Genomic DNA, 16,391 nt, shown 5'->3' with positions numbered 1-16,391 from the left:
GAGTAACATTAAATGCATACATCTGTATTTTTTCTATGTCAAACCCAGTTACTACCAGGCTACCCTACAGAAAATTCCTAAATGTGGGTCAGAAGTCCAGCAGAGGCCCAGAACAGTCCCCAGCTGGCAGAACCGGTACCCTATTTTGGAAGATCTGAACATTTTGTAAATGCACGCTGTACCAAGCATGGGCATGGTGATCCCCGTGTAATGCAGATGTGGCTCCAGGAGGAATGCAGCACATACACAGATAGCTGAGTAGGAAAGGAGCATTTGTTCATACCTATCCATGATGGCAGTATTGAATCAAGATTAATCTATCCCTGTTTTTGAGGTCTTTGATATCAGCATGTACCTGAGAGCAAGAGCTGTCTCAGGAACAGAGACCAAAGAAGAGAATGCATGTAACTGTAGTCTCTTTGTCCTCTCTGCAGTCTCAAATGCTGCCAAGGACAGCAGTAGGCTCGGAGGCAAAGAATTGGAGGGACAGGTCCCTAATTTAAGGGTCAGGGATGACTGAGTGATCAAGCAAAGCATTCTGATACTTTTTGGATTTGCTGAATATGGCCACATCTAGATTTGACTGTTGTTCCCCTTCTACCCATTCCTGTTTGACAAAAATATTTTCTTCCTTCCTCTTTTTTTATTTTGCTTCCAGCACAGCCTTTCATAATGTAATTACAAAGCTCCTTTGGAATCTGCAGGTAATCATATCAAGGAAGTTGCTGCTATCTCTAACTTGAATAGGTGTTCTGTAAACCTCTAGAGCAGGAAAGAAATAAGTTTCTTTTACACATGGTTTGTTGAGCCACACCCATGAGTATTCAAGAATCGGGCAAGGGGCCCAGGTACCGCTGAAGTTATCTGGGGTTGGGCAAAGGCAGATTTTAACCAATGAGCATACCTGCCCTGGCATGACCCCTTCCCGTTGTGCTCTGCAGACACACTTCCTTGTGCTGTAGGTGAGGTAAGTTCAGTCTTCTCAAACGCACCTACTTGTAATCCTCACAAACCACTAAGCAGCTGGCTTGGAGAACCATGCCTGACTGCAGCATCCTCTCAGAGGTGAGCACATGGTACATCACTAAATGTCACCAAAGAATTAAACACAGAAGAGTAGGAGGATTCTCCCCATGCTGCTTATTGTGCTCCTAAACTGAAGCACACCGCAACTGTAATAAAAATAATTTGAGTCCACATGAATAGTTCAAACAAGTCATGGATCACTTAAGCCTTACTGTAAACTTTCAGTGACTGCTCTGGTTCTGTGCAGGAAGCTTTAATGACTGCCCAAAGCAAGGTTTACCAAGCTTGTAGTAACCCTCACACGTATTTCCCTAAGCTCTTTGCCTCTCAGCTGGACCACTGGCACAGGAATGTCTGAAAACAATAACCCTAATTCTGATTTACACCCACTGTAATGCTGTGAGGACAGTTTAAATGCAGTACATTGTTATCTAGATTGTTTAGTCTTTATTGATTTAACTATCTCAACATGGTCAAAGGGCTGATTTATCAATTTATGAGATAGGCAAGATCAACGTTTCAAAGATAACTAAAACATACCTTTAGTAGTACAAATTTCATTGTAAAATATTTAACTTAGCTCATTTATTGTAATTACTTTATATTTTGATAGAAGCTTGTATTAGTGTATGTTTCCTCTATTTGGTATCTGTTGTGTTCTAGGAATCTTTCTAGGACTCTCACTTTATGTACACTATTACAACTAAAATTACTAATAACTTAAACTTAGGCTTAAAGAATCTTTTTATTTTCTAGTACTAAGAATAGGGGTGGGAAAATCTTTAATCAAGCCAACAAAAGCCTGTGAAATCAGTTTCATCAGATGGTGGCTCAGGGATGATGATGAGGGAGGAGGCAATTTCCTAAGAGCATATGGTCCAGCTTCAGAGAAAAGCAGGTGCAAGTCAGATGGTACAAGCCTACAAGGCAAGGTATAAAACCATACAGTGATCAATACTGGGATAACCTGCCTTTCACTGTTTAATCTTTTTTGCACTGGAGAGCTACTTAGCCCCTAACTGTTCAATATCTTTCAAGATTTCACTGCATTCATTATGTCCTGCATACTACTTTCATCTGTTTAAGTTGCTGGCCTCAGTGACATCCTCTAACAATGAGATCCACTGTCCTAGTGTGAAATTGCTGCTTTTATTTGCTTGTATTTTGTTGCTTTTATTTAATTGTGTTATTCCACCTCTAATAGAAGATTGGGCAGATGAAAGCCCTTCTCTGTCTCTCATACTGAAATGACATGCAAAAAATAATTTATCTAATAATTTTTTTAACTAATTGATTTGTAATTGACTTCTCACATGCATTTCTCAGCTCTGCTCTTTCCTTTTGTATTTTTTGTATTTTACTCTGTTGTATTTCCCGATTCTCTCTCGATTACATCTGCATTCTGTAAGAGTGCAAGCAACTGCCAAGCATTCTGTCTTCCTCAAAACTTGAAATGAGTATAAACTTGAAATGAGTGTGTAAAACTATTTAATTTAATTTCCCGCAGAAAAGGAAACATGGAGAGAATGGAGGACGCTTTCTCTTCTACCATCAGGACAGCTTCCATCACTTGCTGGACTTCTGTCCACAGAAGTCTGGCATACTATTGGCAAAAAAGCACCATGGCACTAGAGAAACTTATGCCTATTTAATGAAGACACAAACACTCCTGTCACACCTCTGTTTTGCTGTGTGGGCATACTTTGGGAGAATATAGAACAAGAAGATGCTCTGAAAAGTATGACAGTTACACTGCTTATTTCAAAGCTGTCTCTGTGCAAACCATTCTGAAATTTCTCAGAAATAATTGCTCAAATCAGGTTTTCAAAGGAATCCAGACGAGCTGTCTCCCAGATCACCCTTGATTAATGTTCTGCAGCAAAAAAGCCTGCTGAATAACAGCAAGAGTTAAATGAGATAACTACGTCCTTGAGAAAGTGAGTGGAAGGATATTCTCTGCTACTTGTGTGTATCCAAGTAGGCTATCAGGGCTGGGAGTATATGTACAAAATTCTGGCATCTGAGGCGGAATGATGAAGTGAAGCTCCCTTTATCTTGCCAGAAAGGCTAACATTCCATTCCATCTTCTCTTAGATGACATTTCTAGGTGTGAGATTGAATGGTACTGCTGCAGTGTTGAAATTGGTCTGAAATGAAAAGTAGTGCTTGTAGGGTAAGCAACACGTAACTAGAAAAATGTTCCAGTTCTGCATTTGGATTAAGTGCTGCCTATAGCTAGGTAACTCTTGGATCAATGTCAGAGTCAGACATACAATGACGCTATTCGAAAATTTCCACTATACACCAAGGTCACATTAGCATTTTCAGATGTTCAGATGATGGGAGCTGGCATATGGCTGATTATCCACCATGTTCTTCAGCTTCTCCTCTGAGTTCCTGCTTCTCACCTCAGTGAGAATTTAGGCAAAGTGCATTTAACTAGACTAAATGCCTCTGGTTTATTAATTCCTGTGTGTATGGAATACTGATTCAGATCACTGAGTTTCAACTTTCCTACCTATTATCACTTTATTTACTATGAAATGTGCTAATTTTTCTTTTAGCCCTTTCATAAAAATGTGAACTAGCGAAGCACCAAGGATCTGATTTCTCTCTTCGCCTACCAAATATGTAGCTGCAGAGGGGCCAGGATTAGGCTCTTCTCAGAGGACCATAGTGAAAGTGTAAGAGACAACAGGCACAGGCTGAACCACGAGAAATTCCAACAGATACTTGCACTGAAACAACGCCGGGAAGGAGCTGCTGTTAATGTGTATATATATCCTTTTCTCTGCCCTGCACTCCAAGGTGACTTGCAGACATGCTTCCACTTAGGTGCTCAGAGTTTAACCATGCCTTACAGATAAATTGCATTCTGATAATATTATTTGTTGCCACTGACTCCAAAAGTAGTCACTCTAAGCCTGGTGCTTAGAGGTTTGAAGTTGCTGCACCAGGGTCTGTCCTTCAGGTCCTTCTCCAGGCGGGTGTGCTTTCCGGGCTGTGGCTGAGGATGACTCCGGGATGCACGGCCTCCCTGCAGCCAGCCCCACCTGCGGGCAGGAAAAGTCATGTCAGCCTAATCCATGCACAGAGTCCCGACTTGTTGAAAGCGAGCCCGGGGACACACCGAGGAGTTGCCTACAACTCATTTTTTCCCCCAGCAGCAAATAAAACAGCCTTCCCTAGTTACAAAATTGGGGTTTAATGCCATTTTCGAATTTCGGGTTCCGAGTGCAGCTCCTGAGAGCTCTGCACCAGCAGCGCCCTGGTGCCCACGTCCTACACCCTCTGGAACTCGAACTTTCCCCTCTTGGACCTCTAAGGCGTGGCCAGCACCAGCAAGCCCAGTGATCCCCACGACCCGCTTGGAAACCCGCTGAGGGAACAGCTTATAGAACCAGGCACGGCTGTACATGGTGGGTATGGGCTCCGTGAGGGGAGGCCGGGGCTGCCCCAGCCAGACACAGCCGGTTCCAGCCGGATCCAACCGGATCGAACTGGATCCAACCGCCCACCGCAGGGTAGGGCTGAGCCACGGCCGGGACGGGAGTGGGAATGTGTGTAACAAGGACAAACACTGCACCGCAGAGGGCCTGGGAAAAACAGTGAAGAAAGTGCCTCGGGAACACAGGAGAAGGAGAGGAGAAGGCAGAGGAGTAGGGAACGAAGTAAGGAGATTGAGTCTGGGAAGAAGAGGAGTGGGAGGAAAGTGTTTAAGTTTTTGTTTTTCTTTCTCACCAACCGACTATATTAATTGGTAATAAAGAAATTTTCCCTAAACCAAATCTATTTTGCCTGTGGTGGCAATTGGCAAGTGATACTAAACATAGGAATCTGTAAAGTGTCTGCTAGAAGCAGTGTTAGGAATCCTCCAGTCAGTTGACCTGGCTAGTTTTCCCTGAATCTGGCATCTTGCCTTTTTTTTTTTTTTTTTGGTTAGTGTTGCTACAGTCAGGTGTGAAGAAGAAACAAGTGTGCTACAAGACACATGCAGGAGACTTGAAAAATTCCTATGAATAGCTGATGTTTCTTTTGCACTTTCAGATGCGCTTAACCAAATAGTAGAGTTCCAATGGAATTAACTGCAATCTATCAAAACATCAGCAACCACAAAAGTAAAGATCTCATACAGTCATCAGAAACCATAACTTGTACTAAGGGAAATATCCTGTACTCACTAGTAAATCAGTGAGAATTATCCCAGTGTTTTCAATGGAAGTGAACTTATCATTCCATTGGCAGACTGTTTTAAACCAAAAATGGTTGTATAGGATTACAACCCTTACCTCCACTACGCATAATTTACTTGTCTGTCAGAATGGTACTCAGGCTGATTTGTACATAAATAGGTCTTACCAGAGCAAGAGTTGAAGAAAACCCCTAGTCCTTCTTGGAGAACACATCAGAACTGCCTGTAACACCTAAGTGCTTTGTGACAGGTAAGAGTGAAACAAATCTCGAGGTTATTATGCATTAACTATTTTTTACCCAGAAATTATTGGGCTGGCCACATTGAGAGACGTAGGAGAAACAGCAACAAATCTGTATATTTTCCTTGTTTACTACTGTCTTGAGGCTGGTAACAGAACTGAAGAGCTCTTACGTGTTGAAAAAGCATTACTGAAGTCAGCTAACATCCCAAATAATTACTGCTAGAGTGCTTACCAGAACTCAAGGTTGCTCAGTAAAATAAGATATTCTGTGAAAGGCTTGGATTTAAGCTAATTTCATCCCTAGTTTGCCCACAAAATGGAAGATCAGAATAATAGTCTATAAACCTGCTGCCCTTTACAGGTTAGAAAATAAATTGACAAACCTGCATGGTAATATCAAAAGAAAAAGGTTATCAGACAGAGTTAACCCACAGCACTGTGTCACACCATGCAGCCCTGCCACCACAGCATAAGCAAACATGGCTGTAGATTTTGTATGGAGAAGTCCACACAATGTATAAACACTTTCAGGTGTTTTCATTTCAAAACAAACCAAGAAGATAAATAAAAACCAATGAAATAAAATTAAATTCTTCAAAGCAATTTACTGAAATATCAGGAAATGAGCATCATTTGGGCCAGACCTGGAACCTTATGGGTATGTCTACATTTGGTCTGAACAAGAAGATGTTTTAAAAATTAATTTCTTAGCTGAACTTTGGCTCCCATCACAGTGTGATTTTGAAGTGTACAAACTGGATTCTTTCTGGATGAAATTAAACTGAAAATGTGCTCCAAAAGTGCACCAAATGGTGTTTAAGTGTCATTCAGTCCACATAACCACTCTTGAGCTATGCTGAAGTTAACCCTGTCCCAAACACACAGTGTTGATGACAAGGCTTCAGTGCCAACTGTTCTTCTGCTCACATTCACTGCTGCTGTACCACTCTGTTTACTAATAGGAATAATTATCAGCTCTTAGGCTTATCACCAACAAGTACTGGCAGAGGCACCTCCTACATCTGCTGCATCTTCGCTTGTGGAACTCTTGAACAGCATTATACCACAGCTTTCCTCATTTTATGGAGAAAATGTTCACTCAGTAAGTGAATTATGATCAATAACTACAGTGTTTTCCAAACTTTTCTATTAATATAATCTGAGATTAAACCAAGGCCTGAACTGTAATTGCAATTGAAATTAGCTGATAAATTATTGTAGGTCAATACAAACTTTGAATACCTGGCAGTGAGGGGAAAGTGTTTGTAGCACTGAAAACTTCAATCATGCTGAAGCTGGGGAGTCTGGTGAGCTCTCAAGCAGGCAGATGAGTGGACTTACTACATCCCAGTCTTATTTCACAAACCCTAGCTAACACAGGAATAAACCAGAGCCAATAGAGATTGAGCAGTCTTTTCTTGTAAGCTATGTCAATAATGTAGAACTATAAATAAACACCAAGGTAATATCCTGCAGAGCAGTTTTTCAAAACCAAAATGTCATTTGTTGAACTGCTTAAAACAATTTAAAATTCCTTTGTCTAGTTGTCTGTGGATATCATAGAATTAAAAAAGAGGAAAAGAAACAACATTTTGAGTTTGGTTGGTACTAGATAGGAGCTATATCAGATTGGTGTGATGGTTCACTACCTCTCCTTCACATCTCCATTCTCTTGTTTATAAACACAAACTAAACATGCTTTCCCATGAGGCATGTGGGTTAGCAATGACCTTCTTCATATTAAAGAATTTATCCTCCAAGAAAAGGAAGAATGTTTGCAAGCCCCAGCTTTCATTCACGAGACAACAGGACTACAATGTGACTACATAAAAAGTTTATTTGATTAGTACAGGTCCTCTAGATACAGCAGTTAAACAAAAAACATCATTTGTCAGTCAGTTTATGTCCTAATTCAGTAATAAAACTGCAGCTTAGTTATAAAGGCACAGTGTTGACATTTAGACAAGTCACTGATGTCCACTAGAATTGGCAAGAGAAAGACCTCACTCCTACTTTCTTTAAAAACTACTTGTTTCATTATTCAACAGTGATATTAAAGAAGAATAAAGGCTACACTGGACGCAATTATCATATAAAATTCTGATCTGGATCTAGAAAAATGTCCTCAGAAATAGCACGACATACTGAAGCTATCAGTCAGCAACTCACATTTCTCTTTTCTGCTGTTCCACAAAGTCTCGAGGAAGACAGTGTGCTTGGTGCCATTTCACTTGCTTAAAATTACCAGAAAAATCTCGAGATGAATGAAGGAGAAAATAGTCTAGTATTGAAATGTTAAAAAAGACACCTGCCTACTGCATTTTGTGTGAGAGCATGACCTCCTGCCCATTGGAACACCTCTCGAACACTCCTTAACCTTCCTTCACAGTGTAAGTAGGCATGTGCAATCTGGCCGTTCTCCTGCAGCCTGCGGCCAGGGAAACTAATTTGCTTTGACATCATAGTACATGCGGAGAACTCTCCTGACAGTCTCTACATATTTATCATCAGGAACAGGTTTCCTCTTGCTTCCAGGCTCAAGAAATTTCTTGATTGCAGGGATGCTGCTTATCCTTGCTTTAAATGCCTAAAAGGCAAACAGTAAGTACATGGTATTTAAAGAACAGAAAGTAACACAAGGAAAAACCCTGTTTTACTGATTTGTGTAACATCCTTAACAAGTTGTATGTGGAGACAAGACAGGAAATACAGTTTTAACTGTGGATGAATTTTACTCCCATTTACTTCAACCCTTTTATTTTCCACAGTAACAAATGAGCCTTCTGTCTTGTATTGATATGGGATGAAGTGTTAACAGTTATCTGTGGTTTCTAATATGTACATTACTCAGATCAGTTCTTGTGATCTAGGACATATCTTCCCCTTAATGGTATCACAGAACTGGTAAGAGTCAAAAAAGGGAGGGTGCATTTCTTCAGATGTGTACAGTGGTTACTCCAGAAAATAACAGTTTCTCTAGATGAAACAACTTACAAGGCTTTTCCCAAAGCAGGAAAAGCAAGACTACAATGAAAAAGTAACAAATGTTTCGTGGAATTATTTACACATAACAGACTTTGAAATATCATTCATCACATTTACAGCTATATGAGAATCTTGTTAGTGCAAGGTACCTGTAACTGAGGAAAGCCTGAGAGCACATCTGACTTCTTCTCTTCTACCATTAAAATGGCTTCAAGAAGATGAACATCTGCCCAGCTAAAATTGTTGCCAACAAGGAAGTCCTGCCCATGGTCTTTCAAAACCTAGAAATGTCATAGATGAAGACACTCAGGTGTGGATAGTCAGGTGAGGGTCATGTTTTCAAAATGCACAGGCACACCTTCTTTGACAATACTACTGTCTCCTTTTCACCCTTCTCTCCCATGCAGCTAACGGGGAATAGGGGATGTGCCAGCAGTCACTGATCATTTTACAGCAGAAATCTAGAATCCCAGGGTTTTTCTTACTGATCCTTTCTTCCTATAGCTCTAGGTAACCCTGTGTACTAGACTATAGGGTTAGATACCTTCTTGGTATTCACACCTTTCAAGTCTAATTTATCTGGAATTTTTCTATTTGTTTTTACAGCTTCAGTAGGAAAATAGAGAGTATAAAAGAGAGGTGATCAGACTAAAGCATTAGGGCAAAGATGCAACAAGTGGAATTTAGAGCAGAATGCACCCTAGCTACCACCAATAGGAGACCTTGCAAAGTGAAAAACTGTCTTCTCTTTAGTCTTTAAAATAGAGAAGAGGGAGCTATTCCTGCTGTCATTCTGTCCGTGCATATTAATTTCCATTAAGAATACCTCTTGGGTCCTATCTCTCAAATTATCAGTTAGAAAAACACCAAGATTCCAGTATGGCTAGAAGTCAGCAGTGATAGCTGTGTATTACTGTGCTTACAAAAACCCAATGAGATGTATTTGAATTGTTAAACAAAGAAGACAATTAGCACTGCTTTTGCAATGCAAATTACTGTGGTGGGTCGACCCCTGGGCACCAGAAGCCCATCAAAACTGCTCTGTCACTCCCTTCCTCACCTGGACATGGGAAAGAAAATACATTGAAAGTCTCTTGGGTTGACCCAACCCACCTCAACATATCTGATACTCCTCTGACCCCCCTCCAGCCAATAGACAGTATGGATGTCCTGGTGTGAAGTACTGCACTGACACTTCTGCTTCTGGTTGTGGTGAAATACCCAGCGTTCCCATTGTTATCCCTCCAGAATCAGGGAAGAAAATGATGCTCCTCCATACCTTTTCATACACTGGGAAATACCTGCTTGTTGCCTTTTGAACTATAACAGCATGTTGTTTCTCTTTATCCTCTGCTGATAAGAAAGGGAACATCAGAATGAAGCCCATAAGGTCATCAGTTCCTCCAACATACATATCAATCCTTAAAACCAAAGCAAACAAAAACCTTAAATAGAAGGTTTAACATGCAGAATTACCTTATATTTGTTTTAGGATAGTAAACATTGAATTTCCCGTCCCCCTACTGTGGCATCGTCCCCCACCCTGCTCCTTTTCAGGCTGCAGTGTGATCTGAGAAATGCTTTTTTAAGCAATTTCAAACGCACTCCCTCATGGAAATTATTTCTGCAATTAAAGAAACATGTCACAGTGGGAGTCTTACTTGAATTTACAGTTATTTTGGCTCTTTACTTGCTTCATTGTGCAACAATTAAATAGGATTGCACAGTGTGTAACTTTGGTGTTACAGATGACTTCGCTATCACCAAAGAAACACTCAGCACCACAAGGAATCATTCCCAATTGACTTAATTGTCTGGATGTATCCTACCTTCAGAATTTCATCTAAATTCCAGGTAGAGCCAAATAGATAAATAATGGAGTTGGAAGTCTAAGGCATATCAGGTTCTTCATCCAGCTCAATTATCAATACAGCAGTTCTTTGGACTGTCCCTTTTCCAGAGCTATCAGAGCAGGTTTTGTAGATGAACATTTAAAATGCTACATATTGAGACAGCTCAATCTTACTTTTTTTCTTCACAGATGCAAGATCAAGATGTAATTTCACATTAATGTTATTTCATATGAAACCAATTGTTTTTCAACAGCTTTTAGCTCTTCTTTCCCCAGCTCCCAAAGATCTAAGCCACACACTTTTTACAGTGCAGTGGGACATTATGTAACCACAGATAATGTCAATAACAGCTCTTATTTTGCAGCCAAAAGTTAGAAATTAACCACTTCTTTCCAGAGTTTTCTGGTTACAAAAGTAGTTCAGCATCTACATGCCAGTCACATCTCGAATACCAGGCTGTATTAATCTTTCAATAAGGCACAGTAAACCCATAACTCAAATATTTTTATGTGAAAAGTAACTGAGTTAGAACAAATCAGTTGGCTTTCATCTAACTGTGGGCTCTCAGACTCACTGCAAGTTGTGTATCACTGAGGCCCACAAGTGATTGTGCATAGGTGTGTGTGCAACTATGCCATTAATTCTAGATGCATCTGAGCTACTATACTAAATTCAAGAAGAGTAATACTGTTACATACAAGGCTCTTTCCTTCAGGTCCTTCCCATAGAGATTGTACTTTGCTGCAATGTAGCTGAGGATGGCTCTGGTCTGCACCATCTTCATCCCATCAATCTCCACCATGGGCACCTGCTGAAACAGCAGGGATCCACCTAAAAAGAAAGACACACATTATTCGACCAATCTAATAACTCCATGTCAGACTTGCTGTGAAATGAGCTTGCTGTGGGTGTAGTCATTGTATTAAACTGGAGTTCTTCCATGCACAGAATGAATTACAGTGGTACAGACAAATTAAACTGAAAAACACAATTATTGTGAGTTACCATCCTTCCTTAAAAAAATTTCACTGAAGTTGCAGTCAGGACTGTGTACAGCAGCTTTTAAAATGAAACCGAAATGGAGACAATCAAACTAAACATCTCAACTGAGTAAAAACTATCTAGTTCTAAACAATGTAAAACAAAATCTGTTCCATTATTCAAACACTATTTGAAGCAAGCATTCGATTCACAGATTTCTGTCTTATGACCAATATTTAAGCTATATCAGGATGTAAAATGAAATTTTGGGATACATATTTTCTGTTTACTGAAGCCCATGGTTAAGTTTGTGGAACCAGGTGGGATGGTAGACAAATGGAGTAGAATCCAGAGGCCTTGCAAACCCCCCACGTTGGAAAGATACTCAGTTTGCAATTCCTACTGTCCACATGTGGAAAAAACCAGCCTCTGAAGCTGCTTACAGCTCTCAGCTTTATTCTTCTGTGTAGAAAGGAAGACAGAGAGTCTTCAAAGACTTCACACATCTTTTCCAAGTCTGGATATGCTTTCCTTGACGTTTCACATGAACTCACCTTGCAGGAGCTTCTCATACTGGTCTCGGGTTTCCAAAAACTCTTCTTCAAACTGACAAAAGAGAGTGAGGAAGAAGAGGAAGTAAGAATCTTTTCACATTTCTGGAAGAGATAAACTTTTAAAGCACCATAAAAGGAAAAGAATATATATCACAGTTCTTTCCATTTCACATATGGCTCCAAGGGAGAATACACCAAAGACAGAAGTGCTGGCAATATCTCCTGGACTGTCACACTTGATAAATGCTGCTAAGAGAACCCTAGCAGAAGAACAGGCAATAAGAACTGGAGTGAGGATGGTTTGTTTGGTATTAAACAGGTAGTGTAATGTGAAACAATCAACAGTACAGTCTAAGCTGTCCTTAAGATGCTTTCTGGAATGTGGAAAAAGTCTGCTCTGCCGTATTTTGATTTGGGAGCTAGACAGGAACAAATTCTTTGGAAGTTAAAACAAAGCTTTTGCAAAATAATGTACAAGTAGGAAGTTTAGTACAGATGCATGTTTCAGACACCTGGAGATTAATTATTCACAAGACGAGAAACAAAAAAGTACAGAATTTCTGGTGATTAGATGGATGTAGTTGCATTCAATATGGTTGAGGATGGCCAGTCCAATTAGTGTTATGGAGAAAATTAGTTCAAGATTAAGACAGCAAAGTTAGACATCTGCACCTATGAGTTGGCATTTGCCATACATGTCTGTGATCAGTGCAGAACATGGAGATTAGAAAATGGTTCATGTTACCAATCCCTAAATGCCTTGCTCAGTCAACCTCTCTCTTAACATCTGTGCCACTCATGTTAGTAATCAAGATCTTCTCTCCAAGGGAAACCCCAGAAGGTTAGGCATATTAACATACTGCCAATGTTCAACCATAGCAAGTGTGATCACAGTCTAAAATTCAGGTTTCTGCTGATGAGAAGCTAAGAAAAGAATATTCCAAGGAAAAAATGCAGTAATTGGTATACTCATCAACAGCTTTTTTTTAACTTAAAAAAAAAAGAGAGAGGGACTTAAAATATAGGAACAAATGATGGAGGGAAGCAGACAGTTCTGTCTTCTGCAAGGCCTTCAAAAAAAGACTGGTAGTCTTTTTAAAAAAATTGTATTCCTTGGCTCAGTACACAAGTAATTCTATGTACTGTAACAGCTTCTTGTGTAAAAGAGGATACTCAGAGCAGATAGTAGTCCTTTGCGTCCTCAAACTGTACTACCAGTTTACCACCAAAATGGACAGCAGCTAGTGGAGTGAAAAATTAAACAGAAATCTCTGTGTGAGCATTCAACTGAAGACTGAAAGACTAGAGAAAGCAAATTGCTGTTTTACTGGGCACAGATAACACTTACTATGTGAGGAACACATCTATCAGCTCAGCATCTCTGGGTCAATGAAGTGCATAATTAAAGATTACACATTCTTGTGTTAAGCAAGTGTCACTGCTCAGAAAACAAGTAACTTGAAGCCATGCTTTATGCTTTTGTGTGCCTGAAGTAAAAGTATTTAGTTACACTGAATAGCCAACGTTCATTTACTATTGCATCTTGGGATGCCTTTTCTTTTTTGACTAATAACGTGATCTGCCTCAAAGATAAGCTTACCAATGTGCAGCTAGAAGTTAAAAACTCTAAAACAAACCTCAACCCCAGCTGCAGCCAACAACCAACGAATTGATTCCATCTTGCCTCTTCCATCAAAGTAGTAAAGTTTTGGTTTTGCAGACATGTCTTCAAACTTTCTGTTACCTAAAAGAGTTATAAGAGATAGTAAGTTAATAATTATACAAAAATCTGATTGCAGCTGGAATGGTTCACAGGTCACTCAAAAAAATTTAAGTTAATTTTTGACAAAATATTTTAGCAAAGTTTCAGTCTAAACTGATTTGATTTTATTGCTGCACAGTCAAGTCAAACTATTTCATAGCCTTTTCATCCCCTTGAAATTCAGGAAAAGTAAGCATCAAGTTTTTAAGTAGGAGATGACAAAAAAATTTAAAAATCACCATGAAGAAAATCCTTAAAACCTTTAGAAAATACAAGTTTTAACACTGAAGTTCCACATCATTAAAAGCCAGGTCTTGATTAAAGAGAAGAAGCAGTAAACCGAGTTTCCAAAACTGGCAGACCTTGTATCAAGGAATGCCAAAAGTATCTAAACATTACTTCTACATGTTTAGGTGAAGCATGGGAATGTACTTTTAAGCCTCTCACTTTTTTTTCCTAGCTGCTGTGATCCAGCAATCAGTAGAAACTTTAAAAATATCACAATATGTGATCCAGGATCAGTAGAAACTTTAGAAGAATGGCCTGTTTGTTCTGTAACAATTCAGATTAAAATAGAATTTCAGAGTGTTGCACTACTTATCCTTCTACAGGCCGCATTTCTTTCTATTAATAAGCCCTGCTGCTATGCAAAACTTTATAGACTTTCCAGACGATCAAATGCTGCTTTGCAAGCAGCATTTTAGTTCTTTAATGACTTCATAAATGAGGCTTTTAATTGTTATTTTTGAATAGACTAGTGTTTAGGCCTCAGCAGGAACTGGATTCCAATGTAGAACCACAAGCCAAGAGAGCAATCAAATTTAATCATACTGGTATTTCACATGCAGAACTCCCTAACAGCAAGTCCTTGCTGCAACTGAGAGCTGTTTTCCCTCTGTAAAGTGATTCATGGTCACTTCAATCCACAATTCAAGTAATTCTGGAAAAGAGGCTCTTGGCATAGGAAAAATAACCTCCAGTTTCCAATGTTCCAAGAGCTTCTTCATAAGCAGAGGGAAAAAAGACCTTGAGCATGCACAAAGTGATCTGCTTGCTAGCCAACAGGCATGAAAAGAGAGCACAAAACATGAGATGCATCAGGCCATGGGAATTCCAGCGAGCCAGGCTATTCCACCCCCACCTGCTCAGGGGCCTCCGATTGCTCTCAGCTAAGTCACAGGGAACTAAAGCACTGCCAAGTAGTATCGCTACTGCTGATAAATATAGCACTGAATTAGAAACACACCAAAAGACTGAAGAAAAGTATCACTGTGAGCTACACAAAAGAACAGAATGAAACAGGAGCTACTTGTAATATAGCTACATTCACAGAGAAAGAAGAAAAAAGCCAAAGGTGATTTTTAACTTGCAGTTTAAAACACTAAGGAATCAGAAGAGTCACTTTTCCTCAGTGCCACTTTCTGCTCTTAACAGGCCAGTGGACAGGTCACAGGACATAAGCAAGTCAGTGATGCTCAACACACCTCAATGCAGCAGAGGCAAAAGGAAGGTAAAGGCATTGCAGGTGTGTGCTTTGTAAATACCGGGGGTTCAACAAGCTTTGAAATGAGCTGTAGATTCTAGGCTCCTGCTATGATTCTAGGAGCCTGCTATGAAGAAAGTCCAGCTTGTGAACTAAAATCTGATGGAAAGAGCACCCTAGTGATGGGCAAAGAGCTTCTCCCTTCTCCACCCTTCATCAGAAAAAGGTTAAGTAGCAATTTGCAGCCTGGAGCTGCAATTGTTGGTAGGTTGCTGTCCATTCCCCTCAGCCTGACACGCTCTTTGTGAAATATTTGCTCCCTTGCTGTGATTTATGAAGGCAATCTGGGCTAATAGGGGGAATGAGGGGAACATAAATATCAGTGCAAGAAGCAATAGCTCCCACGCGTCTTCCTAAGAAGACAGACCAGAAGAACATGGGTGAAGAGGGCCAGGGGACCAGCTGTGCTTCACACGTCCCGCAAATCCAAGGCTCTGGGGCCTGATATTCCCTGCCTGCATTCAGCAGGTTCCCCTGGAACAGCGGTTCCACTCTGCACCCGCAGCACCAACCCCGGGGCACGTCCCGTGCTCAGTGTGGGACAGGCAGCAGCCCCGGGACCATCAGGTCCCACCCCTCCCGGGGACAAGCTCTCGGCACACACGAGATGACGAGCGACCCGCGTTGTGACATGGGGAGCCCGTGACCGAGCCACGGGCGCTGTTTGGCGGGGGGAACAGGAAGAGAGAAATCCCACGTTACTCACACACACGGAGGGCTAAGCGGTAATGCTGAGCGAGCTCACGACGCCCTAAGAGAGAGCCCTCCCGCCGGCCCCGCCTGCAGCCGCGACCAACGCGGAGCCCGCCCCGCCCCGGGGCGGCCACGGGCGGAGCAGCCACCAATAGAAAGCCGCAAATTTGTAAGTTTTGCAAAGCATTCTGGGAAGACAGCACAGTAAAAAGAATTTTGCTAAATTTTTTTAACTGAGTTAAGAACCGATTTCTCCCGAAGGGTTTTCTCGCTGCAAACTGCCGATTCCGTGCGCTTTAGCACCGGGTTATTAGCTGCTTCCCCAAGCCATGACATAAAGAGCATCGCCAGTTTTGCGGTATAAATACCTTCTTGCCAGAGTATTCTATCTGGATGTGAGGGCGATCTGGCTGCGACATCTGTCACCCCATTGATCGCCAGGGTTGATTCGGCTGATCTGGCTGGCTAGGCGGGTGTCCCCTTCCTCCCTCAACGCTCCATGTGCGTCCCTCCCGAAGCTGCGCGCTCGGTCGAAGAGGACGACCTCCCCGATAGAGA

The 16,391-nt window shown here is 41.0% G+C and overlaps 1 protein-coding gene across 1 annotated transcript; it reads right to left on the bottom strand.

Annotated features, from left to right (window-relative positions):
* Positions 1–7,281: 7,281 nt before the first annotated feature.
* LOC106849096 (glutathione S-transferase 3) lies at positions 7,282–15,981 on the bottom strand. The gene is made up of 7 exons (XM_014869512.2): positions 15,847–15,981; positions 13,473–13,579; positions 11,836–11,887; positions 10,999–11,131; positions 9,727–9,868; positions 8,597–8,728; positions 7,282–8,049 (listed from the first exon to the last, which is right to left on the bottom strand). The coding sequence occupies exons 2-7, from the start codon at positions 13,557–13,559 to the stop codon at positions 7,906–7,908; spliced, it is 690 nt and encodes a 229-aa protein (XP_014724998.1). The 5' UTR covers positions 13,560–13,579; positions 15,847–15,981; the 3' UTR covers positions 7,282–7,905.
* Between the last annotated feature and the right edge of the window lie 410 nt (positions 15,982–16,391).

The sequence above is a fragment of the Sturnus vulgaris genome, chromosome 3 (assembly GCF_052056855.1).
Source record: "Sturnus vulgaris isolate bStuVul1 chromosome 3, bStuVul1.hap1, whole genome shotgun sequence".
NCBI lineage: Eukaryota > Metazoa > Chordata > Aves > Passeriformes > Sturnidae > Sturnus > Sturnus vulgaris.
The sequence above is the reverse complement of the archived record's forward strand: the minus strand, read 5'-3'. Positions and strand labels throughout refer to the sequence as shown.

Bases quoted from the DNA above. Each gene is read 5' to 3' on its own strand.
- LOC106849096 (XM_014869512.2), bottom strand. From the start codon at position 13,559: ATGTCTGCAAAACCAAAACTTTACTACTTTGATGGAAGAGGCAAGATG. The intron at 11,132-11,835 runs GTGAGTTCATGT...CTTTCTTTTTAG, and splicing joins GTATGAGAAGCTCCTGCAAG to GTGGATCCCTGCTGTTTCAG. The intron at 9,869-10,998 runs GTATGTAACAGT...TTTGGTTTTAAG, and splicing joins GACCTGAAGGAAAGAGCCTT to GATTGATATGTATGTTGGAG.